The sequence below is a fragment of the Mus caroli genome, unplaced genomic scaffold, assembly GCF_978045245.1.
Source record: "Mus caroli unplaced genomic scaffold, Mus_caroli_1 scaffold_4, whole genome shotgun sequence".
In the NCBI taxonomy this organism is placed as follows: Eukaryota; Metazoa; Chordata; class Mammalia; order Rodentia; family Muridae; genus Mus; species Mus caroli.
In genome coordinates this window covers 11,563,451-11,588,808 of record NW_028227259.1, presented here as the reverse complement: position 1 = coordinate 11,588,808, position 25,358 = coordinate 11,563,451, and the positions used below count along the sequence as shown (strand labels likewise).

The 25,358-nt window shown below is 40.6% G+C and overlaps 1 protein-coding gene across 1 annotated transcript in view; it reads right to left on the bottom strand.

Moving 5' to 3' along the window:
• Gnai1 (G protein subunit alpha i1) overlaps window positions 1-25,358 on the bottom strand; it is a 78,562-nt gene that overhangs the window by 3,539 nt on the left and 49,665 nt on the right. Inside the window, exons 4-7 of the mRNA XM_021162971.3 lie at window positions 15,278-15,435; window positions 13,424-13,552; window positions 4,482-4,611; window positions 2,868-3,021 (exon numbers count right to left, since the gene is read on the bottom strand). Of these exons, the coding sequence (XP_021018630.1) occupies window positions 2,868-3,021; window positions 4,482-4,611; window positions 13,424-13,552; window positions 15,278-15,435 (571 nt within the window). The remainder of the gene's footprint in view (window positions 1-2,867; window positions 3,022-4,481; window positions 4,612-13,423; window positions 13,553-15,277; window positions 15,436-25,358) is intronic.

The following is a 25,358-nucleotide window of genomic DNA, read 5'->3' as shown; positions in this document are numbered from 1 at the left end:
AATCTCACATCCAACTCTAATCTTCTGGCTCTTACAGTCATTCCCCGGGCCTTAGATGTAGGAGCTAATTCACAGATGTATGAATTGGAGCTGGACCCCACAACTCTGTATTTGATTGTTTGTGGTTTTCTAAACATGTTTCATACTAGAGCTAACTGCATATTTGTCCACTTGATACTGTTAGAAAATATTATAAGGCATATAATAGAACAAAATCTATTAAATCCCTCTTTTATAATAACTCAAATGACTCATGTGCCTTTGTGCACTCCGCTTCTGCTCTGAGGTGCTCTGTTCCACAACTGGGTCTCAGCGTTTACCATGACAACTCAGGATACAAAGTGCTGCTGTGTTCTACAGCACTGCTTCTCTGCAGTCCACCACCATCCAAGATGTTCACTCTTTCCACATCTAATCAAAACGCTGCTCTACAGAACATGCCTTAACTAACCAAACCCAGATGGGTTCTGTACCACTTTTAAAAAACAAAACAAAACAAAAAACTCTGACAGATAATACAAACACTATTTTGTTATATGTTTTGTTACATGTTTTGCTGGATCTCAATTCTTTTTCACCATTACACATTCTGAAACAGAATCTAATGACTCTATCCTGCCAACCCTACCCATTGTTATCACACCATACATAAAAATACCATGCAATGCATGGGAAATGCCACATGACAAGGCCCAGAGAGAAGGTGTGTTTAGTGTGCTAGACAGCATGAATGACACAACCGCCATCACTGAGTTTCTACTTTAATTGTTTTATGTAATAATAAGCCTTTAAAAATCAAATCATTCAGTGCTCTAAAATTTGTATGCAATGTCTTGTTCGGTTAAAAAATCAATTAGAATATAGCTCCTAAATTAATTACAAAGGTGTTTGTGTGAAGTAATTTGTACTGGGTACAGAACTCATAGGCAATACACATTTTGGGTAGCTAAATTACTGTGCCCCAGGGGCTACCAGATCCATGAATAAACTGGTGAACACATTCTTTGATCTAACTTTCAGTCTGAACAAGAACAAAGTGTGTGTGTGTGGGTGGGGGGGCATATGTGTGTTTCAGTGTGTACACATTCATGCTGGGGGCATAGGTACTGTCTACCATGTGAACTTTCCTGAGAGAATATATGACTGGGTGAAGGCAACTTCAAAACTAGAAACTGTATGAGAGAGTCAAAGGAGAAGGAGAGATTAGCTTGGCTTATGCTTCAGTGCTAAAAACCACATTCAAGAAACAGTTGAAAACAGAGGCGAGGGGCTGCAGAGGGAGGTTCGGGGTCTGACAACACAATTCAACACAGCCAGCTTGGCCAGGAAAGGACTGGAAATGGACCCCGGTGAAGTGGCAACTTACAATGAAGAAGGTGGAGGTGCTTTGCAAGCCAGCAGACAGAGGCAGAACACACCCAAGCACGTGGGGGGAGGGGGGCTACATAGGGTTTATCCATAAAACATAAAGGGTCACAGTCCTAAGAACCAAGCGCTCATGGTGATGCAGGAAGTAACTGAACCAATTCTTAGAGCAAGGAGTGCAGATTTGACATTATAATCTTAGCACTTGGGCTGTCAAATGATTATGTAATAGTCTTGTGTTTACCAAGGAACAAGTCCTTCCTGCTTCCACTGAGACCCTAATTAACTGCTTGGTGCAGGCCTAGGTGCAGATGTGTGGTGCACTGGGGTCTCAAGATGGACTATATCTGAGCAGGGCTATCCAAGAACCAATGCCAACAGGCTGCTGAGCGTCAACTTGGAAGCAGCATTCACTCAATGCCCACCAACCACCAGCTCAGTGCAGCATTGACTCAAATTTTATTTAGACTTTGAGAAGTTCTGGAGATTTTTTTTTTTTTTTTTTTTTTGCTTTTTCAAACAGAATGAGGTAAAGGTTAAGAATATTTAGATTTTAGATTTAGAGTTCATACAAACCAATGCAAGTCTTATATTTTAAAGAAACAGGATGGATATAAATATATATGAAAACCAATTTACTTTGCTTATATAAGAGGACTGGAAGGGTGTGTGGGGATAGATAGCTCTGGTCCTGGTATTCACTTTTTGCTTTGGAAACAGGTTCTCATATACCCTGATAGGTTTGGACTGTCTATGTAGACCAGGACGGCCTTGAAGTACTGATGCTCCTATCCATCCCACAAGACTGGGGCTCATAAGTGTGAACACCAGACTTGCTTTCAATATCACCTTGGGATGTGCCCCAAGGAAGTAAACCAAATTAAAACCAAGGTTTTAACCCAGTTCCTAATTTTATAGATGAGGCACTGGAACATAGATAAAGTATCTGTTTTGTTTGAGATCACAGACCAAATTTTGTAAAAGCTAGGCCTTTACTCACAGAGGTACATTGTCTATGAGAGTCTCACTATTAAGGCCTGGATTTCCTATCAAAGTTTCCCTGACACCGTGGAGGAAGTGGCTGCCTCTCTGGCACTTGTCTTCTTATAGTAATATTCATGGTCCCTCTTAGAAGCAGGGTGACTGCTATTGTTTATCATGCATGTGTCTGAGAGAAGATAGTGAGCTGAGACAGATCGTATCTTGTTTATCCAATCTGTGATCTGGTTATTTTATTAACAGTCTTTACATTTACAGAGACATGGAGACATCTCTGGAAATTACCTACAAGCCTTTTCACAAAGCAAACCAGGGATTTTCAGAAAACTCATCCACACCTTAAGGGACTATTTGTGCTCAAATGCAGTTTGAAAAATATTACACCCTTCAGTGAAAGAATTAGCGTATCAATAAATTCAAACCAACACCTGAAAATCTTGCCTTAGGGGGAATTTCACTTAGAAACACAGGATTTGCTAGGTTACTCTAAGAGAGTGAAATACCTGCATATTCTGGATAGCATATCGTGAGGGGACTCTTTTTTATTTTCTCTTCAAAGAGGTCCTTCTTGTTTAGGAAAAGGATGATGGATGTATCTGTAAACCACTTGTTGTTACAGATGCTATCGAACAGCTTCATGCTTTCATGCATACGGTTCTGTAATAAAAAAAAGAAATCATTTTCATGAACAGTGCAGTTTCTGAGGATCTGTTTTAAAAAGAACAAATGTGGCAACTGCCAGATCCTTTCAGCTGAAAAGCACGTAACACCCTGAAGGATGTCCCAGTTGGTGTCTCAACTCCAATTTTGTCTCTAACCTGTTCTGTCTGAGTCACTTTGGCTTATTTCAAACTGAAGAAGAAAAACCCTTAAAGGTTTACTCCCTGGGATGGAAGGGAAGCTGGCCCGGGGTGAAAGCAGTTAACTCCTGATGAACAAACCGAATCCCTTCCCTCTGCTCAAGCAACAACAGTATACTAGACAACAGCTGGAGACCCTGCACAGCCAGGGCTGTGACAATGGCTAACCAGACCACAGTTTGACCCAGACACTAGGACGAAGCACACCCACGCTTCCTGCTTTTTCCTTTGCTCTTCTCAGTATCCAACAACAGCCTAGGGTGCGGATACCCTGTCCTCCCAGTAAGGCTGTAATGAATGATTTTTTTCCCTCTTCTTCCTGGTCAGCATCTTTTAATTAGACTTCTCAGGTGACAGTTGGCCAGGTACAGTGGTTATGGCTTCTATCTAATCAGATCTGTGCTGTAGAGCTGATAATAATTCCATAATACTACATTCTTTGTCATTTCTGGATAAGCACAACATAGATGTTAGCAGGCACCTTGTTTCAATGTCTTTCAAACATCACTGGCTCAGTGCCTGAGATCTATAGGATGTCACAGTCAAGGGATGTCCACATATGAACACATGGAGGAAATGTCACTGCTGCCCAGGCCACCTAAGTTTTGCTTAGGAGGTAGGTGGAAGCTTTAAGAGCACTGTGTCAAATGGAGAGAGCTAAAATCCAATTAGCTCAGCACAGTGGATGTTAGAGAAGATGACTTCCAGTTCTTGTTTTCTACCCTTTCGTGCGTGCTCTGTGTTCAAAGTCAACACTGACACATTTTACAGTGGGGAAATGCAAAAAATGTGTTATGCCCCATTTTCCCCCATGACTGATGACTGTATGAACTTGATTTAGAAAAATCTGAAACCTGCCCATCATTTTCATATGTTTATAAGTGCCAGAGTTTTCAATGTATTACAAAATATTTCCTAGAGTAATGGTATATTTATTGGATGTTACTTGAAAATTGTTTTTCTATAACTAGAGAAGTATAACATATAAGGAAGATTCCAGACTGATAGAGTAACTCATGGGGAAATATGAGCCTTTGGGCAGATGCAAGCAATTCCCAGGTAGATGGATGGAGAAACACCTGTGCCTTCTAAGCATCGGTGCCCTCTGGGCTGCAGCAGAGAAGCTGAGGCCAAGAACCTGAACTTGCAAACACTTCTTTATGAGCAAGGACTTCTCAAGGTTCCTCAGCTAAGGTCTTGGCAACGTGTGCAGCTCTGGACATTGCAGGCTGCACCCCTACAGCTGCTTCTACTTGCCATTTCTTCATCTTCAGCAAGAACCAGGTCATAGTCACTCAGGGCCACACAGAAGATGATGGCGGTCACTCCTTCAAAGCAGTGAATCCACTTCTTCCGCTCTGACCTCTGACCTCCCACGTCAAACATTCTGTAAGAGGAAAATTTATGATTTGACACCACATTAAATGTTCAAAAGCTCCGAGTTCTGTAATGCCAAAAAAAAAAAAATGTTTCACATAGCTTGGGGGCTGTGGGATGGGAAGAAAGGAGAAAAGGGACATAGTGGGAGGAAAAAAATGTTACCAGTTAATTTTCTCAAAGGGAAAAATGTTAGTAAATCATTCTTATTAAGCATTTGATTACAGCGAGAGTAACTATAAAGCAAAATCAGAAGTACTCTCCACACACAGCACATCTGGGTCCTTGAGGTGGCCCAGAGACTGCCTAGCAGCCTGAGTTCAATGCCTGGATCCTCTCCACACCCACTCTGTGGCATGTGTGTATGCGTGATATCCTGAGCGCATACACACACATAAACAAATAATAATAAATGAAAATTTAATTTTTTAAAAGCTCAGACATCCATTAACAAACATATGAAAGCACTTGGGGACATCACAGCAGCCGAAGATGAATGCACCACACTGTTGTCAACACTGACAGTCCCACAAAGCAATGGAGGAAGCCAGAGATCAAAGGAGCACACTGAACTCGCCAGTCCCAGGCATTAGCGCTACACATCAGGGCTTCCCTATTCCAACTAAGAAATGAGTTCTCTCAAAACAGAGAGCAAGATGTTGGAGGAAAGAAAAAGCAATTCCAGGTAAGAAAACGGTTCTGAAACAAAGTAATTCAGAAAGGGGCCAAAAGGTTTGTGTGGATTACAGAATAAAATGGAAAGGGGTAGGGGCTTGAAATTTAGAATAAAATTCCTCAAATTTTATATAAGGCACAATTATGGGGAATTGGAGGCTAATGTACAAGGTTCTGACACAATCAAACAACATAATGCCAATGACCTTTTCTTCTTGTTCCTGGCAAGAGTTTATAAAGTTAAGCAAAAGTTTAAATTTGCATAGACTACATTATACAGCCTAGAAATAACCACTTATATAATGGAAGCACTCTGTAAACTGGCACATTTTTAAAGGCCCCATTTATCTTGATGGTACACTAATTAAAACCATTCCTATTTAATTCCCCACAGAGCAGTAGTGGCCTACAAACCACATCTGAGTTTGTCCACTAAGGTTGTTACTTTTGTCATTATGGTTGGGCTGGAAGCTGCTCACTAAAGTATGTTATAAGGAAAGGATCCTAGCACAGCATAAATCAGAGTGCACTGGCTGGAAAGAGACCAGAGAGCAGAGTGGTCAAGATAATGACACGCCGTAAGAGAGATCAACAAGAACAAAGGGAAAACCCATTTAATTAGATCAACATTTCTTAAATTGCCTCAGAATACAATTCATAAAGTTTTAGTATAACCTTAAGAAAGCTGTTACCCAGCATGCACCTCTCCTCCATGCTCCCCAACAGTCCTGTCCTTCCCATTCTCCACCTTCTCTGTGCTGGTTTGCCAATTAAATTATTTAATGACTTCTTCGTGCTTCTGTGTTACGATATAGTTGATGCAGGCTGATTTGAAGTAATGAAGACTTGTCCTGAGTGGTATCGACAGGCTCCCTTCAATCTACGATGAGCAGGACCAAAACTGGGGTATCTCAGACAAAATGGCAAAATATGCTTAGGACTGCAGCTCAGTTTTTAGTTAAGCTTGACAGCCTCCTCTACAGACTCTGGTCTGCCAGCCTCTGCAGCCATGTGTTCAAGTGACAGCAAACAGTCAGTCTAGCGATTATGTTCTCTGAAGACTACAGAGTAGCACAAGGCTGAGCCAACAAAGGGAGCTTCGGTAACTAAATAACGAGGAGCATCTGTGAGGTGAACTGAAGTACTTCACAGAAAAAGAAACAACTAGATTATCTTGAGGTACAGACAACAAGGTTCGTTCTACTTCAAACTTAAGCAAAATTGAAAACCCTGCAGATTTCTTCGGTCTTAGAGTATCCAGAGGCTGTGAGGAACAGAACATGAACAGGAAGCTGGTGAGATACAGTTGTAATGAGCTCTCACAGCAAATGGGCAATGCACTCTGAGGGAAGGTGATGCTGTAAATGGTGGAAGTGTTTGAGCTGCTGGTCTACAGAAGTCTGGAAGTAACAGACTCATCCGCTTATAGCAACACAAGAGCAGAAAAGTAAACCAAGGTATGAATTCTAAGTCAGAAGGGAGTCCCTGAGTCCCTCTCCCCATACAAGAAAGAAGAACAGGGGGCAGTAGAGGGAGAACAGGTGTGAGCCAAGGTATGCTGTAAATTGAGCAGCTATCAGGGACTGTCTTCCCCAAAGCCCTGAGAGGGAGTGCGGCCTTCCACTGGACTGATTTCATTTCCCCCTCTAGAACAGGAGCCTGGTCACTTTCTACTTGTTCATGAACCCAGTTATTTTCAATTTGCTACCAAAGCCCTAGGAAGAGAAAACATTCTTGGGCAATGGATATATTTTACCTGTAAGTCATATGTTTTGTCATAGCAATCACCATCTAAAAATTAAATATCTGCTTTTTTAAATGTCTTTCCACTTGAAGAATTTAAAAGCAAAGACTTTTGTCTCTCTTGATTATGCCCCCAACATGTGATACATAAAGAACCTCCTAACTATATCCTACTAAATGAGTAAACTATGCCTACTAAATACTTTCCAACACTTTTAAGAAATAATACCTGGGATAAGGGCGGTACACAAGAACCAATGGGGGTGACCTTAGCTGTGAATCACATCACTGGGGATATGGAACCTGAAGAGGCCACCTCCTGTAGCCAGACAGGAAGAATAGAGCAATAGAGACACCAACCCACCCATATAAATTTCAACTCCAAATTTATCCTGTCTACAAGAAATGCAAGGACAGAGGATGGAGCAGAGACTGAGGGGATAGACTTTAGACCTTTCCCATGGGCAAGCACCAATTCCTAACAGTACTAATGATACTCTGTGATGCTTGCAGAGAGGAGCATGTTGTTCTCTGAGAGGCTCCACCTAGCAGCTGACTCAGATACAGACACCCACAACCCAACAGTGAACGGCACTTGGGGACTCTTATGGAAGAACAGGAGGAAGGATTGTGGCCCTGAAGCAGATGAGAACTCCATAGGAAGACCAACAGAGTCAACTAACCTAGACTCTTGGGGCTCTCAGAGCCTGAACCATCCATCAAGGAACATACACAGGCTGGACCTAGGCCTCCCCACTCATATGTAACAGATGTGCAGATTGGCCTCCATGTGGGTCCTGAACAACTGAACCAGGGCTATCCCAAAACCTGTTGCCTATATGTGGGATATGTTCTACAAGCTGGGATGCCTTGTCTGGCCTCAATGGGAGAGGAAGCTCCTAGCCTTGCAGAGACTTGAACTACCAAGGTTGAGGCCCCACTCAATTGAAGAAGAACAGGAAGGAGAGATGGGTAAGGATTGTGGGAGGGGGTGACCAGGAGGGGGGCAGTGACTTGGATATAAAGTGAATAAGTAAAGAAATAAAATTAGAAAAAAAAAAAGAAATAGACTAATTTTATTATGTTTAAGATTTGGAACTGCCTTCTAGACTAAATGAATGTTGAAACCAAAGAGATTTCATTCTCTTTGAATGAGAATGACAGTGACAGTTGGGTACTTTGAGTATAGAAGAAACCTCCCATATTTAACTTAAGAACTATAAATGAATGATGGCCCTTCATAGACTGGTCTTAAACTAGAACATGTCAGCCAGTGGTTCTCAAGTTGTCTAATCAGAAACGACCAAGCAATGCTGAAGTCACTGGTCTGGGACTATCACTTGAGAAAGAACCTACAAGCTAATAGCATCAACAGTTGAGACCAAATCTTGTTAAAAGTTAGTAAGTATTTAAAGAGCTAAATGAAGATAATAACCAAAATGACTAGTTTTTACTACTGTTTTCATGTTCCATAAGGCATATAAATGACAGAGTACTCAGAAGTGTTAGAATTATTTACTCAGAAATCTTGTAATTCATTAATATATTGTTTCTCAAATCCCAAATCTCTATTTAAACAACAACAACAAAAAAATCATCACATAGTCTTTTCTCCTTCATATGAGAAAATCTTGTAAATTGTATCAACTAGAGAATCAGTCTGAATTTCTTAGGTATTTTTAGAAGTTGAAGGAAATGTTGGCTTTCCTGAAATATAGTAACTTAGTCTTTGAAGTTTTCCAGTTCCAATGTGACCTAGCCCAACTAGTGCAAAATTAGCTAACTGTATATGGACATCAAGCTCATTAAAAGAACACTGTGTCCCCAAATCTGTTAAACATTTATATCATCAAAAAGGAATGGAAGCTTTCTTAAACTATGCTAATTTTATAACAGAAAGGATCAATTAAATCTTTAACTGGGAATTGCTAACTAGAGCTGCTCACTCTTCTGTCCTTAGACAAAGACCCTGATCATCAAGGCTTATCCATACAGACAGATCCTTAAATTGTAAGAAAGCCCCTCACAGCTTATTTTCTATTTGTTAATTCATTCATACAAAAGTGTGAAATATATTTCACTTAGCAACTAAAATTAGATGAAAAAACCACAACCTGAAGCACACGAAGCTCTCGTCAGTGATCAGCATAGTAAAGGCTTCTCAGTAGATCCATACTAAGTACATAGCCACCCTCATCCATTGGGGATGTGTTTAACACAGAAAGAGCAAAGCTACAGACACATATAAGCAATCGTTGTGATTTAGCAAGCTCAAAATCAGAAGAACCTTTACCTAAAGTTTTAGACTAAATATCTCTAGGTCATCAAATTAAAACTGAAACTAGGCACATCCTGTGATATTGTATCTCACTCAAGGATCTCACACAAGGAGTAAGAAACACTTCCTGGGAAGAACAAGGTGACAACTGACTTCAGTGGATATTTGATGTCGAATAACAACTTTAAAAAAAAAAAAACTCTAGGAAGGCATCTTCTGAGAGAGTACCCTGAACCAAATCTAACAAGATTTCATATGGCCAGGTTGTCTTAAGATCAAACAATCCACCGACTCTTGCCTTTGTCACCTGTCACAACAATGGAGTTCTATCTTTACACTACCTTTAAAAGGAGGGAAAAAGGACTCACTTTATTATTAAGCTTCCTATAAAGGGCACCATTTGGATAGTTAAGCAACTAAATGGAGTTTACACAGATATTTAATGGGGAAAACCTATGTCCAAATCCCTTCTGTTCTAACTGAAAAGTACTCCAGTTCTTCCCTAGGCTACCCAGGTTAACAGTCAGCCATTTCCTTACCAAAACACAGAAATTTAGGTTTTCTTTCGTCAATGGCCACTAAAACCCCTGGGTGTGGTAGCACACATAACTAAAAAAGGCTCAGGTAGGTACAGCTATAGATTTGAGGCAAGCCTGGTCTACACAGTGAGTTCTGGTTCCCCAGGGCTACATGAGACCATGTCTCAAAAAACAGCAAAACGAAACAAAAAGCAATCAAACAAACAAACAAACACCTCAGTAAACAAGGTTTAAAAAAATCAGATTCTAAGATGTCTTGGAGTTAGGCAAATAGATTTTAAGTCTTCAAATAATAAACATCTTAAGAATTAAATATCATCGAATAGTTTTAAGACAAATGAAGCAACAAATGAATGTTTCTAGACCAGACATTGCATATAATTACTTGTCCACCTACAAGTATAACAAACAAGCTTCGTGGCAAAGTGACTTCACAAGAAGAAAAAAATATACCCACCATGAGGTACAAATAGAAGGAATACAAGTGAGAATCCTAAGAGTGAACACAAAACCACACCTACTGTATGAAATTAGTACTGCAGATGAGCAGTCTATAACTTCATCAAGGACATTAGGGAAATAGAGAGGCATTTTTATGCTCTGGCTGCTCTGGCAAGGGATCACATCCAAAGACATTTTAGGTCCCTGTGATCTGGCTGTAATGCAGACCTGCCCTGGATTAGAGTACGGTCTGGCTGAAACATAGACAGGGCTTTAGTAACTTTAATCCCAAACAATGATATCTAATTGTGGGGCAAAGTGACGAATCCGAGGAGGATTTGGCAGAATGAGTCAGAGATAGGAGTTGTCCAGCTATTTCAGAGCAGTGCAGGGAGATTCCCTTGGGAGTTGAGTCAGGTGAGTGAGTTCAGAGAGTTAGTTGAATGAAGGCAGTGCAGTGGAGTTGAGTTTATTCATGAGTCCATGCAGTGCCCTGCAGGTCAGCAGAGGCAGTGTAAGCCAGAGAATAAGGAGGAGCCAGAAGATTAGAACAAATCGCCAGAGTTAGTGTGTGCCCGAGCAGAGCAATTCAGTGAGAAGCCCAGAGAAGCCAACTCAATCAGTCAGCTTGGAGAGGAGTTTGAGCCAGAACAGCTGAGTTGAACCAGGCAGAGTTCAAAAAGAACTAGAAAGGGTTTTCTCCAGTAAGCAGCTGAGATATAACAATTACATGTGACAAGTGAAAGTTAAATTTACAGGGAAGCATTTGCTTGTTTGAGGGAAAAGCGATCCTGGAGAATTAGAATTGAACTGATGTTCTTTGGAAAGCTGAAGCATGGGAATCACTCAGTGACAATGACATTAGATGGTGTGCTGCACTTAAAACACATACTCACATGGGCACACATCCCGGAGCACACAGGGAAGCGTGCGGAGATGGAGCTGTAGGTGTGTGACTATGCTCGTAGATGGGAGAACTGAGCCTTCATTAGGAAGTAAATGATGCTGATGAGCCTTGTTTTGTTTTTTAACAAGGCTCTGTGAGTCTCTTTAGTTAAATTGCTTTGAGAAATTCTGTTTCCCTTATCACTTCAGAAGATCATAGCTAGCTGCAGCAGTCTAACCCATGATGAATAAAGCTTTGTTTTGAATGACTATTTTGAACCAAGCATTTTACAAGCAAAGCAAACAAAGATAAAATAATTTTGGTGACAGCGCGAGCTAGTCCGTTTCATGCCGACTCTTGAGTCGGGAGAGGCTGATAGTTTTGCCTTCCTTTCCTTTTTCCCTTCAATGTTTCAGATACTGTGCTGATGGTAAAGAAGAAAAGACTATGGAATATATTTCCAGCCACATGGAGTTTAGATTTCTACAAACCACTCATAAAACACTAAAGGTAACTTGGAAAGGAACATGTGTCATGAGTAGATTAAGCAATGATATGGTCTCTTAACGAATGCAAAAAACCCAGAAATCTTAATAAGACAGAGGTTCGGATTCCAGGACAACTCTTATAAGGGAAGAGGCATATCGCAGATTTCTTTTCTAGTCTCACTTCTATACTGCAAGTGGGGTCTGCACACCCAGAGTCCCTGCATCTGTAATGTCCTGCAACAGCAGAGTGCACCTGACAGGACTGTACACATCAATACAACCACAGTGCTCCCTAAACCAGAGCTGGCAGTGCTCCCCGACCAATTTCACACACATGGATTTAAGAAAAAAACAAAAAAACAAAAAAACAAAAAACAAAAGGAAACCCCCACCTGCTGAACCAAGATAAATGATACAAACCCATGTATTTCTTCTTTGGAGTTATTAATTAGCTGATATTTCCATGGTCTAGGGAACATGGTATTTAATGAGTCTGAGTTTGTGTGATACAGGGAACCAGCAAGCTGCCGAAGGGCTTTAAAAAGCAGGATCTTTTCCTCTGGACACAAAACTAACACTCAGGGAATGTGTCAGTTCAAGTGAAATTGAATCATAAGACATGTGGGTTTTGAAAAACAATTTCCCGCAGTTCCCGTATAGAGCTTCAAAATACAAAAACACAGTATGAAGGAGAGAAGAGGGATTTTATATTTTTTTAAACATCAGGAAATCGCACCGTGGTCTTGGATTTCTATGAAGATGCCTGAATTTGTGTTTCAGAAACCCTTTCTGTGGTCAAGTTGTTTTCCTTAGGGATATGTCTTTCTATGAGATGCACTGTCTCCTGTTTCTGGATTCCAGCATCATTACTGAAATGAGAGCAAGGTGGGCAGAATGATAAGCCCACTGAGCATGTGCAGGAGTGCTGGGGGGGGTGGGGGGGGTTAACGGGGAGTGGTCTGCCAGAGCAACAGTGAGGACAAAGCCATGGGGGATACAAAGTAAACATAAAAAGTGCTGCAGCAGGAGCTCTATCTGTAAGGGAAAACTGGGTGAAAGGAACTGCCAAGGAGGCTTTAGGGCTAGACGATTTGCCAAATTAAAACTCCGACTTGGCTGTAAGTCCATCCTCACCCAACCCCTTCTGTTCCTAATGGCTCCATTCTGCACCGCTCAGTACACCCAGCACGTTCACAGTCAACCCACCCGACGCAAACACTGCCCACCACTGGACTGTCAGTATTACTTTGATCGATGAAATTTTTCATACAAAAATTCAAAGGCACTTTTCTTTAAACACATTTTTATAAGTAAGCATATACTCTAACAGTAAAACCCCCCATTTTGCCTAAAGACATACAGCAGTGTCTTCATCAGACACACACCTATATACTACATAAGTTCAGTAATTGTAAAATTAACAGGCAAAGGGCATTTGTCTATTTTTTTGGTTGGTTGGTAGATTGGTTGGGTTTTGGATACAGGGTTCCTCTGTGTAATTCTGGCTGTCCTGGAACTCACTGTATAGACCAGGCTGGCCTCCAATGCAGAGATCTGCCTCCCTCTACCTCCTGAGTGCTAGAATTAAAGGTGTGATTAAAGCACTGCCCTGCTTGGTTATTTTGTCTTAAATAAAAAGTAACATATTCCTCTGAAAATGTTATTCTTGCTCATTTCCACAAAATTATTTTATTTACTTTTCTGAAGATTTTTTCCAATAGTAAAAATATTATAACCAAAACTTATGAACCATGCATTCAGAGGTTACTCACTTAAAATGAAGATCTTTGAAGGTAAAGTGGGTTTCCACAATTCCTGTGGTCTTCACTCTGGTTCTGAGGACATCCTGCTGAGTTGGGATATAATTTGGCTGTGCTATTCTGTCCAAGTCATTCAGATAGCTGCACACAACCAACAAAACACCGTTAATCAGAACAGGAGCCAAGAAGCTTACTTAAAACAAAACGACAACATATTTTAATTATGCTATGTTCTAAAGGCTTCAAGGGTCTTTAGAAGCATATAAAAGGACCAGCTTAAGCTTTGATGTTGCATAATTACGTAAAAATCTTCAGTTCCTCTTTAAGTGCCTTAAGCTTTGGTTTTTAGGCACAGTGATTCAAAGGAGAGGGGCTTAAAATGTCTAAATTGAGAAATAATGTGAGCTTGTTTCTTAAAATTCTTCCTTACGCTCTGACTTTACCACCGTGCTTGAGTCTGCACTTTCCCTGCTATTGAAGACTTCACAGGTTTTAATTGTGAATGCAGCAGCAAGAAACCTCACCAAAGGCTGGGTGAATGCTGTTTCCTGCTAGCCTTATGTTTCACACAGGGAAACCCACACCTTTCTGTTTTTTAATTCAATAGCTCTACAACCACTGAACAGGGAGGCCCCAGAGTCCCCCAGTACATGCAGGCTTTTGTCTGTGGCCTTATTTGTCCATCACAAGGAGAGGACAAGTCTCTGCCGTTAAAGGTACCACACACTTCACCTTAAGACATAGAAAAAGCAAGCTATACCATTTCTTCCCTGATGGCTAGCATTCAAGTCCCAGAAAGTGCTACACAGGCTCCTGGGAGATAAAGGGCATCAGGGGTGTTGTGAACCCTATGAATCAAAAAACTAAGCTGTCTGGCAAGATGGTCCTAGGTCTCAGTAGTGGCAACACTAGTATAGAGATAACCCACTGCCGTCTGATTTGAGACCTGCACCATAGTTAGAAATCCAGTTAGAAACCTTTGTCTTGGGAAGTTGTAGACCCAAGTATAGTTACCAAATTGATAGAACATCAACTGTAACTGTGGACTTTTCCACCTGCATCCCAGTTCCGGAATAACAACACAGGGGCTTACTGTTTAAAAACAACTAGGCCATCATCTAGGCGTGTTCCCTAACTAGCTCATAACTTAAATAACCCCTTTATTTGACTGCATGTCTGCCACATAGATGGTTACCTCTCTCTCATTAGTTTCTTATGTCCAAGTTCCTTTTCAGAGTCTAGGAGGCAAATCATCCCCCTGACTATCTATCTCCTAGAGTTCCAATCTCTCAACCAGAACTCCCACCTTCTACTTCCTGTCTTTTGCTAATAGGACATCAGCTTTTTATTGACAGATAATGGTTCCAAGAGATTATCCTTACAATCAAGGTCCTTTTTCTAAAATGTATGTTTATCCTCAGAGATAGTAGCTACTCTCAGCCTTAATAAGAGAAGTTTCTCTTTACAGTGAAAGGAAGGGAACGTTGATCCACTTGGACAGCCAGGATGATGAGAAGAAACGACAGTTGAGGGTTCAAGCCTAAGGAAGACATTCACACCACCCTTCCTAAGGCACAGAGAACTCAGCAGAAAACAATGCAGCAAGTGTATCAGAGCTGCGTAAGTGCTCTGAAGAATGCAGAGGGAGTTTTGGAAGTCTCTGTGGCATTCTTGGTGGTGTGCTAAGAACAAAGACAGCCCTATTCTGTACTCTTCCACCTAGAAATGACATACACATGAGGCTTTCAGAAAACCTGAGCTTCACACTAATGTGTCAGGCAGGTCTCTGGCACAAGTGGCCAGGAGATAGATTTGGTTAGAGTGTGATCTTCATGATAGCTGACTTCTGAAGCTGTGGCTACTTACTAGGCTGCCGAATCGTTCAGCTGGTACTCCCGGGATCTGTTGAAGCAGGCTTGCACACCACTGTCTTTCCACAGTCTCTTTATGACACCGGCGAGCTCTGCAGTCATAAAGCCTTCTTCTGCAGCCCCAGCAAGCACGAAAAGTTGGCGAGCATCATCCTGCACATTTCACAAGATAAGACATGGTACAGATGAAGAGATAGGTAGGGGGGAAAAGCAGCACAACTGGGAACTTTCTTCATGGTTTTTATAGAAGCGCCACACTTTTCTTTATCTGTGTGTATGCATGTATTAATAATCACTGAGGAAGTGTTTGCTAACCAAGACATAGGGGAGGAAATCAGCACGGCTTTGGTGCAGATATACCTATGATGCATGTACGAGACCACACACACACATTTCTAAGCAAGGGACGAGTATATATAACGTTGGTCCAGCTCTGCTTCAGTGATGAAGGGCTAACAGTCAGTTTGTGAACCACCAGGGATCATCCACATTCAGTCATTGTTGCCGAAGAGAAGCAGAACAAGAGCCTCTGACTGGACCCATGCTGCCTTACGAACCCATGCTGTGATAAATAGGAAACAGGAGGTCAGATGGAAGGAGCTTCCACTTCACGTGCACTTTATGCACATTGAGTCTTCAATATCTGGGGTGGAATCTAGCATAATCTTGAGCCGAGACCAAACACATGTTTAATTTCTCAGATATGAATATGGGTAGTAATTACCATCCTGGTAGCAGAGTACAGACCCTAGGTAGAAACAACTTAAAATGAAACAAAACAAAGCCTAGGTGTCATAAATTACTACTTTGCTCAGGTTATTTTTAGCTTTCGATGTATGGTGGAGGAATAAGCCATTATTCCCAAGGGGCATCCTTCCAAACAACAGCTGGTTCTCCGATCTTCAGGTTGAAGGTATCTGAATAGTTCGAGTGTGTTGGAGAGGTGCAGAAGTGTTTATCTTTTTGTTATTCTTATCACTATTCTATGTACAGAACTAAATAACCTCTATTACACTCTGATCAGGTTACTTTTTTAACAATATTCTAGAACTTATTTAAAGTACATGGGCAGAATTTCTCGAGAATACATGTAAATATACCTTTTGAGTTTTTAAAATAGGTTTCTACTACTCAGCCCTGGCTAGCTTTGAACCTGTGATCCTCCTGCCTCAGTGCCAAGTACTGAGATTACAGGAGGGCACCACCATACTTGGAAGCCATGTTATAAATAAACTTGATCATCGTCTGATTTGGGTGTTTGCTGAGTGTTCTTGAATTAATTGCCCACCTGCCACTCCTGGGGGAACAGTGTACTGTCGTCTAGTCTTACGGAATGATGGAAGTATGACGGAGTATGCAGCAGAGAAGTGTCTCAGGGCATGGCGGCAGAGGAGACCAGCTGACAATATGAATTCATCCTGCTGCTAATTCATGAAACATTTTCTTTTCAGCTGGAACTCATCATGGAAACTAATTAAGTCTCTCAGCATGGGAACACATTATTCAAGCATATGTTTCCCTCTTTAGTAAACCACAAGAGAGATACATGCAAGCCAGCAACACGTGCGTATCCTTAGCAAACCAGCCTACCACAGGCTGCGGCCACTCTTAGCATCATTATCCTAGTTCCAACAAGCAATAAGGTCACCTACTAAATAATAACCTACACACACACACACACACACACACACACACACACAGAGAGAGAGAGAGAGAGAGAGAGAGAGAGAGAGCCCACCATTTTTATTTACTAAACCACAGAAAACATAATTTCATTTAGAAGAATTCTTAAGTACTTTTTAAAAAATATACTTCATCATGTAACCTTTAGTCAATTTCAGTAAAGTTTTTGGCAGAAGAGGTGAAGGCGCTCAAGTCTGGGTCACCTGAACAGACCCTTTTCTTTCCTACTTTCCAGGAAAGCACTCAAAAGAAAACCCAGAAGGAACTGTGGACACTGTACTTATAAACTACACTTCCCCAGGCATTCAAATGTCTCCTCCTTTTTTAGATTGCACATGTAGTAAGACCATGCAATCCTTTACCTTCCATGTCTGCCTTATTTGATTTAGCACAGTATCCTTCTGATTATAATGAAATGTTGGTCAAACCTCCAGAGATAGAAAATTAAACAATGCCCACCTGGGATAAAGGAAGTGGACAGAGAAGCAGGAAGTATGGTTCAAAGGGAAGGAAGCAAAGGATAGGCCGAAATCATTGCAAGGAGTTAATGCCCAATGTCAGAACTAATCATACAGCTGAATTTTATTGGAATTATGTTAACTATGTTTATTTTAACCACTCTCATAACTCAAAAAATGTAATGTGTGAGAGTGGACATGTTAACTTCATTATTGTAGTAACTATATTGCTATCCTGTGGATCCCATATAACATCAAATTGTAAACCTCAAAACTCTACAGTAACGTTAACTGTAAAAAAGTCTCTTCCTCACAAAATGTAAATTAACTGGAAGTAAGTGGAAACCTGACACCGTGTGATGGTGTACAGTTACAATCCTGGTACAACTTGGTATATACCTGGGATGCTGACAAAGGCTCATCTCAAGTTCTAGGCCAGCCTGGGCTACAGAGTGAATGTGAAGTCAGTGTATATTACAGTGAGACGCCGCCGTCACAGGAGAAACAATGGGAATGTTTACCTCCCAGTGACTGCTGGACATTTAGTCGTCACCCACAGGGGAGCACTGAGGTAAAGAGCTTGAGCAGAAAGCATTAGAAAAACCTTTCTACCTCGCCGTTTTGTTTCAAACAACCCAAGGCAACTTGTCTCAAGTATGACAACCGGTCACCCAGTCATCATATAAATCAGTAAGTCAACAATCAGTAAGTCCTTATTGTCTAAAACTTGCTCACAAAAGCAAGAAAGACTACACTTCCTGTTCAGTGTAGGGCAGAAACAGTGCATGTTCAGGGCCCAATGCATCCAGATTCAATTCAAAAGCGCAATCACATTTTAATAGTCAAAGCAATCTGAAGTCTGAGAACCCCAGGAGAGGCTTTTAAAGCAATAGCTAGATGACTAATCAGGACACAGAAGACAAAACTTCCAGATGAAAGCAATCTTTGCATAGAAAGCATCAAAAGGCTCTTCTAAAACACAAGGTAAACAAGATGATAAACTAGATTAAAAATAGTGACACCTCTGAACTGAAGCTACAAGGATAAGTTTCTGCTGCCAGGACTGATATATGAATGAACATTGTCCCAATGCCTGCATCATTTATATTTGCCAATGATACTAGAAATCACATATAATGACAGCTTCTCTTGTGTTAAACCCAGCGCATTCCTATAGATGTGGTGGTATATAGATATATAGCAACAAAGTTCTCAAGAACTTTATTTGAGAGAGAAAGAACTTTTTAGTGGGTTTACCACTCTGTGGCTCAATGGTAACCTTAGATGATGAAGGCTTGCTTTAAGAAGCATGGAACTTGGAGGAGGTAGGAGGTATCTCCAGGAAGAGATGGAGACCTGGAGGGAGGAGCCCAAGAATCACTGTAGTGTCCTTAGCTGTGACTCAAGGCACCTAGAGGCTGGGGAGGAACCCTGGTGGAGTCTTAGGAACACCAACCCACCCACAAAACTTTTGACCCAAAACTTATCCTGTTTACAAGAAATGCAGAGCTTGGGGATGGAGCAGAGACTGAGGGAACAGCCTACAAATAACTAGCACAACTTAAGACCCATCCCATGGGCAAGCACCAATTCCTAACACTATTACTGAAACTCTGTTATCCTTGCAGACAGGAGTCTAGCATGGCTGGCCTGAGAGGCTCTACTCATGCAGCTAACTCAGATGGATGAAGTGACCCATGGCCAAACACTGGATGGAGCTTGGGGACTCTTATGGAAGAACAGGATAAAGGCTTACAGCCTCTAAGGGAATATGAATGCCACAGGAAGACCAACAGTCAACTAACCTGGATCCTTGAGGCTCTCAGAGATTGACCCACAATCAAAGAGCATACCCAAGCTAGACCTAGGCCTCCCAGCACATGTGTATCAGATGTGCAGCTTGGTCTTCATGTGGGTCCTGAACAACTGCAACAGCGGCTAGCGCAAGAGCAGTTGCCTGTGTTTGGGGTATGTTCTTCTAGCTGGGCTGCCTTATCTGTCCTCAGTGAGAGAGGAAGCTCCTAGTCTTACAGAGACTTGAAGTGCCAGGGTGGAGGGGGATATCCAGGGGCCCCCCACCTACTGTGAAGAGAAGGGGGGATAGGGGAAGAATTGTGGGAGAGGGTGACTAGGAGAGGGGCAGTGAGCAGGATGTAAAGTGAATAAGAATAAATGAATGAATGAATGAATGAATGAGCAAGAAACTGCAACACATCTCTATAGTCAAAAGTAAAAATGATTTAAGGCGAGGGCATAGTCATGCTTCTTTCTACATATTATTTAAGAGTAAAGCCTAAAAACAACAATAACAAAAAAAAAAACCTAAGCTAATTTTAACTCAATTTGAGGTTGTAAGAACTTTTACTAAATTTCAGTGAATTTATCAGGAATCATAAGCGTCACAGTATTATGAAATTACTGGAAAATACATTGCCAAAAATGTATCTTTATATATGTTTATAATAATATATGTACTAAATTAATAAAAATACTGACACTAAGTTTTTCATGTGGGCAATCAAAAGTCCAGAGAGACACAGAAATACATGAAAATCAAACATAACCTGAGGCAATGAAGTAGTCTGTGCTGGAAGTGCATATTACACTTCCAAGTCCAGTGTCATTGAGCTATTTGCATAGCTATTTCTCAGGATGGAAGCAGTATAAAACTTGGCTCCTCACCTCTCTCCTCTAACTAACACAGAGTGGAATACTACTGTAAACGCCTCAGCTGCTCTTCTTGCCGGCACAGCAGGTGAAAGTGCCTCGGGACATTTTGAAGAAGTGAGATTTGGAAATAGCAGAAATTACCAGCTATTAAAAACCTACACTATGTAGAACAGTCTGGATTTAATACCAGCCAAGAAGATAAAAATACCAACATAAACTTATATGATCAGAGTGGTAAGATAAATCAGTACGAAAGGATGTGGTTATTCCAAAGGTACTAATAAACAGAGAAGTACAAATATGGCTTATTAAGTTCATCTGACAGAATATTTCAGAGGCACTAAAGAACAAATGAAGATTCAAGTACTGAAATCCACTGCCTTGCAGAACTTTAAAGTAGCATAAATATTTGTTAAATCTTTTGTTGACTAAAGGTGTTCAAAATTTAAACATAATGAAAACACTAGCAAAGGGAATTTTAGTAATGAAAAATACCCAAGAATAAGGTGAAGGATAATAAACAAAATATAAGAAAACTATTTTTAGGAAAAAAATCTGATGCATGTGCACTTACAAACCAACACAGAGAAAATCAAAACAAAAAGATCCCAGGGGGTAAGCAAACACAGGCCACAAACAAACAATAAAAACAAAGACAGTAATAGTCTGGAAAGCCATACGAGAAAAAGAATTCACATTCTATTGAGCCAAGACTCACTAATCACAGATCAGAAAGTTCCCTTAACTCTGGCTGCCTCAAGTAAGAAGAAAATACATACCCAAATTGCTGCCAAGGTGAATTGCTAAATATTCTAGAACAGCAACCTTGCAAATCAGGCAGATAGAGATAAAACAACGAACAAGCAGATGAAAACAGCCACCGAGTGTTCAAAGCAAAAAATGACCATCTTCTAGGGGCAATGTGAGCCTGGTCAGGAAGGTGAGTGTGTGGACCTGGGGTTCCTCATACTATAAGGTATCACAGGTAGCTTCCAAAGAGTAAAAGACCAGTCTTGAGTTTGGATGTACTGTCAAATGGTTTCAGATCCAATGCTACTAGAAAAATAAAGCCCAATGCTACAAGCTCATAAAAGCATGCTTTCTGGCTCTTCTTGTTCTGGGCATGTTATTGCAGGTCAGCCCACTGTCATAATGTTACACCAGAGCCAGCCGTGTGCTAACAGTACTACATAATGCTTTCTACCACACAAAAATCTGAATTACCAATACTTTAGTATTCACAGATGGAATGGCCTCACTCTGAGAAAGTTTTAAAGAGACAGTAGCCATAAAATTGTACTATGTCAACCTTGAAAATAATTTTTATTTGTTTTCTCCTCAATTAAAATAGGCAATGTAGGCTATTGATATACATCCTCAACATGTCTGACTAGTTGGCCCATTCCAGAGCATATAGATATGAGCAACACCGGATGACTCAGTATGGTGCATTTATATATTTATTCTTGTGTGTATATGTAACAACAGTGGTTAAAAACAAGGCCTGAAATCCAGGGAGAAGAATGGGAATAGGGAACAGAAAATGATATAATTATATTTTAATTATTTTTAATTAAAAAGGACAATCGCAACAAAAACAAGCAGGCTTTTTAGTGCTGGTTTAGTAATTCTGAACCCCTTTTGGAACAGAAATGCTTACTAGTCTTAATACTTGGTAAAAAGAACAAGACAGGTTAATCTAAACCTACTAGGTACCAAATATGAAGCAATATGAACTAACACACTGTCATTCCCAGTACAAATATTGATAATAAAATCAACAATGTTTACTGAGCATCTATTATAGCCAAGGGATAATAATCACTCACTACTGATTTTATCTTAAAAATACTATGAAGTAGTTGTTCCTTTTTTTTTTTCTATCCTATTCCATATAATTAAATATGAAGAGAGACAGTGAATCACATATCTGGGGACTGGTCTGGGAAAACCAAAATCACATCAGTGTGGGGAGGTATCTCTAAGCACACCCAATTGAACGCTAAAGGTCTTACTTTCAAGTCATCAGAAATGGACTGGTTACTTAACAAGTGGCAATAATGCAAGAGACAAATTATGACATATTTAGATCCTATTTAATAGTGAACACCCCTAATAAGTGGATAAATAGATTAGAAAAAATCCATAGTATTATAGACAATACCCAGAGATAATGTTTGAGAAGCTGTGTCAGCTGTTGTGTGCCTTGAGGATCTGGTCCAGGTCCCTTTCACCCACAGAAGGAGCCCAGCATGCCAATGTGAGGTTTTGTGTGCACTTTGCAGTTGGGGAAGACTGAGAAAGACTCCTGGGACATCTTGGTTACCCAAGCAAGCTGAATTACTGAGCTCCAGATTCAGTGGAAAACCCTGTGCCCAAAAATAAGGTGGAGAGCAAGACAAAAGAGGATGTTAACCCCGGCCTTCCAACCCCACTCACAAATGCACAGGAACGTGCACAGGTGCAAGCACACAAATACTAAGTTCACAATCATTTTGGCTATACAATGAGTGTGATGCCATTCTGGGATACATGAGACCTTGACTTAACAAGAGAATACTAATTACAGTAATTAGGAGTGTTGTCTTTATATCAAGACAAGACAAAAATGTCAGAATTAACACAATAAATAAATAAATAAATAAATAAAAGTTTTGGTAAGAAACAAGCCATAAAGAGTGAATATCTCTCATACTCAAAGAAAACCCTTCCCAAAACAATTTAACAAAAATGAGAGTACCCAGAGGGCTCACAAGGAAAATACAAACAGATAAATGATTATAAATATCAGGGAAAAACTAAAAGGCAAAACTGATAATCTTCCTCATTTATAAGCTATTGAAAGTTGGAACGCTGGTCATATCTAAGTCAGTGTGACCCTCAGAAAACAGACAGTGATGAAGGCTTGCTACCAAGATAATCCACTCTGCTTTTACCTGTAAAACTGACCTTTGGTCCTTCACAGAAACATACATCTAATTTTCCTCACCTCATAATACAGGAATTGCTTTTTGTGAAAAGGGGGTTTTCAGTGTGCCTTTGCATACGCTACTGCTTGGCTGTAGAGTGGTTTTTCTTCATTTTTGTCTAGAAACCTCTTACTCAGGTTACAATACTCGGCTCAAATATACCTTCCTCATGTGCAAGCTGTCCTTAACTCATTTTTACAACCTCCAGAGTAATTGCAAGGGAATTGGAGAGGTTTAAATTCTATATAGAAGCAAGGTAGCCTGAAATACAGAGAGAAGGGGAACAGATCATGGGAGAACACACGCTCCACGTGACGCAGTAAGCAGGAAAGGCCGAGGGCATCGGAAATATTAGCTGATAGCAGGAAGGGGCAGTTGCCGGGTGCATCTGTGGGCACATACTGACTCCAGAGCTTCAGAAGAGCCACTAACCATGAAGCAGCACTTAGTCAGAGTACTTACTCCTAAGGCTAAGCTGACGGGTCTTACAGGAAAGGTTTAAAGAGAATTTGTTCTAAGACAGGTATGAAAAATCAATGGCTTCTCATAAAATTGCCTGCACTGTCCCTGAATCATAAAAAACCTAGGCTCTAAACGGCTCTGAAGCAGTTAGTTCTTCTAACAGCAGACACTATAGGTAGGAGATTCCCAGGACTGGGAAAGTGGGCTGCTATTGAGTTTGGTTCGGTTTTCTGAGACGAGGCTTCACTTTGTAGGCCAGGGTGACCTTGGACTCACGATATAGCTTAATAAGTTCCTGGCCTCACTCAAGAGGATCCTCTGGCCTCATTTCTCCCAAACATTGGGATTACAGGCTTGAGCTGCTACAACCAACTTACATAGATGAATTTGCATGTTTTCAGTGGCCATAATTGGAATTGCTATAAAGTAAAATTTCTGTTTACTTTCTCTCCTTAATCTCAGTCTGTGCCATTCTTTTAAACAGAGATTAAGAAGTCAGTGGTATTTCCAAGAGTGTTTCAAAATAATTTTTAATAATTCATAACATTCCTCTAAATTTCCTCCTGAAATAAGATTTGATTATATCTAGAATATTCTGTCTCATCTACTATTCATCCAGTGTAATTTATGCACTTATCATTTATTCACCTAACAAGTGCTCTGAGAGTGTTGAATGAATAAATGATAAACTAATTACTTAGAATGATCTTGACCACAGTCTCAACATTGTACCTTCCCTCTCTAGATTTACCTTACATATATGCTACTATGTAGACTTTATAGTTTGGGGGCCAAACTCTGGGTCCCACATAGTCAAGGCCAGTAAGTGCTGGAGCACCAAGCAATATTCACCCAGCCCTGTACCACCCAGGAACTTGCTAAGTCAGTAATTATAGAAATGATGAATGTTACATTTTTTATGATTGTAGTGAGTACCCTGCTACATATGCATCTCTTAAAATATACTACACCCCATTATTTCCCTCCACCTGACTGTACCCCACTAACAACTGTTTTACTTTCTCTTTGAGACTTGAGTTATACATTTGTTTCAGATTTCACATACGTGAAACCAGACTGTATTTTTTTCATATATCATAATATTTTTGGTGTAGAAATGACAGAACATCCTCTCAGTGATGTGTGGCCAAAATAACAAGTAAAGATCCTCAAATAAACAGAGTAAGCATCAAATAGAGAGAAAGGAGAAGACAGTGCTTTGTAGAAAGGATGCTGTGGATGACAGGAGGGAGCCAGCACAGAGAGCCTCAGCCAGCACCAAGCCTGCTGCACTCCAGGTCTGCTGCTGCCCTGCCATGAGCTTCCTTCCTGCCTCCCAGCTTCTCTACCAGGCACTGGCTGCTCTGCTGAAATCCCACTTAGCTCTGAAACTCTGATTCATGTCTTTAAATAGCTGGTATTTTCCTGTCCCAAAGATAAGCAAACTCATACCGGTTTCATTACTGAGGGTTCAGTCGCTGTTTTAGTCTAGGCCCAAGCATAAATAATGAGATCGTGTCAGTGCTGCAATGTTGTTTTATTTTCTTGCTGTGTAATCCTGGCCTGGCTGTCCTAGTACTCACTGTGTAATCCATGCCAGCCTCATTGCAGCAATCCTCCTGCCTCAACAAGCCAAGTGTTAGACTAAAATATCTAAACTTGTGAGGCAACGTAAACCCTTTGTCTTGTTAAGCTAATTACCTCTGGCATTTTATTTATGGTAACAGCATATGAGATTGTAGGCACCGAGGTATCTATGTGTTATGGTTTGAGTATAAAATGGCTGTAAATGTTCATTTGCTGAGTTTTTTTTTTTTTTCTCTAACTAGTGGGC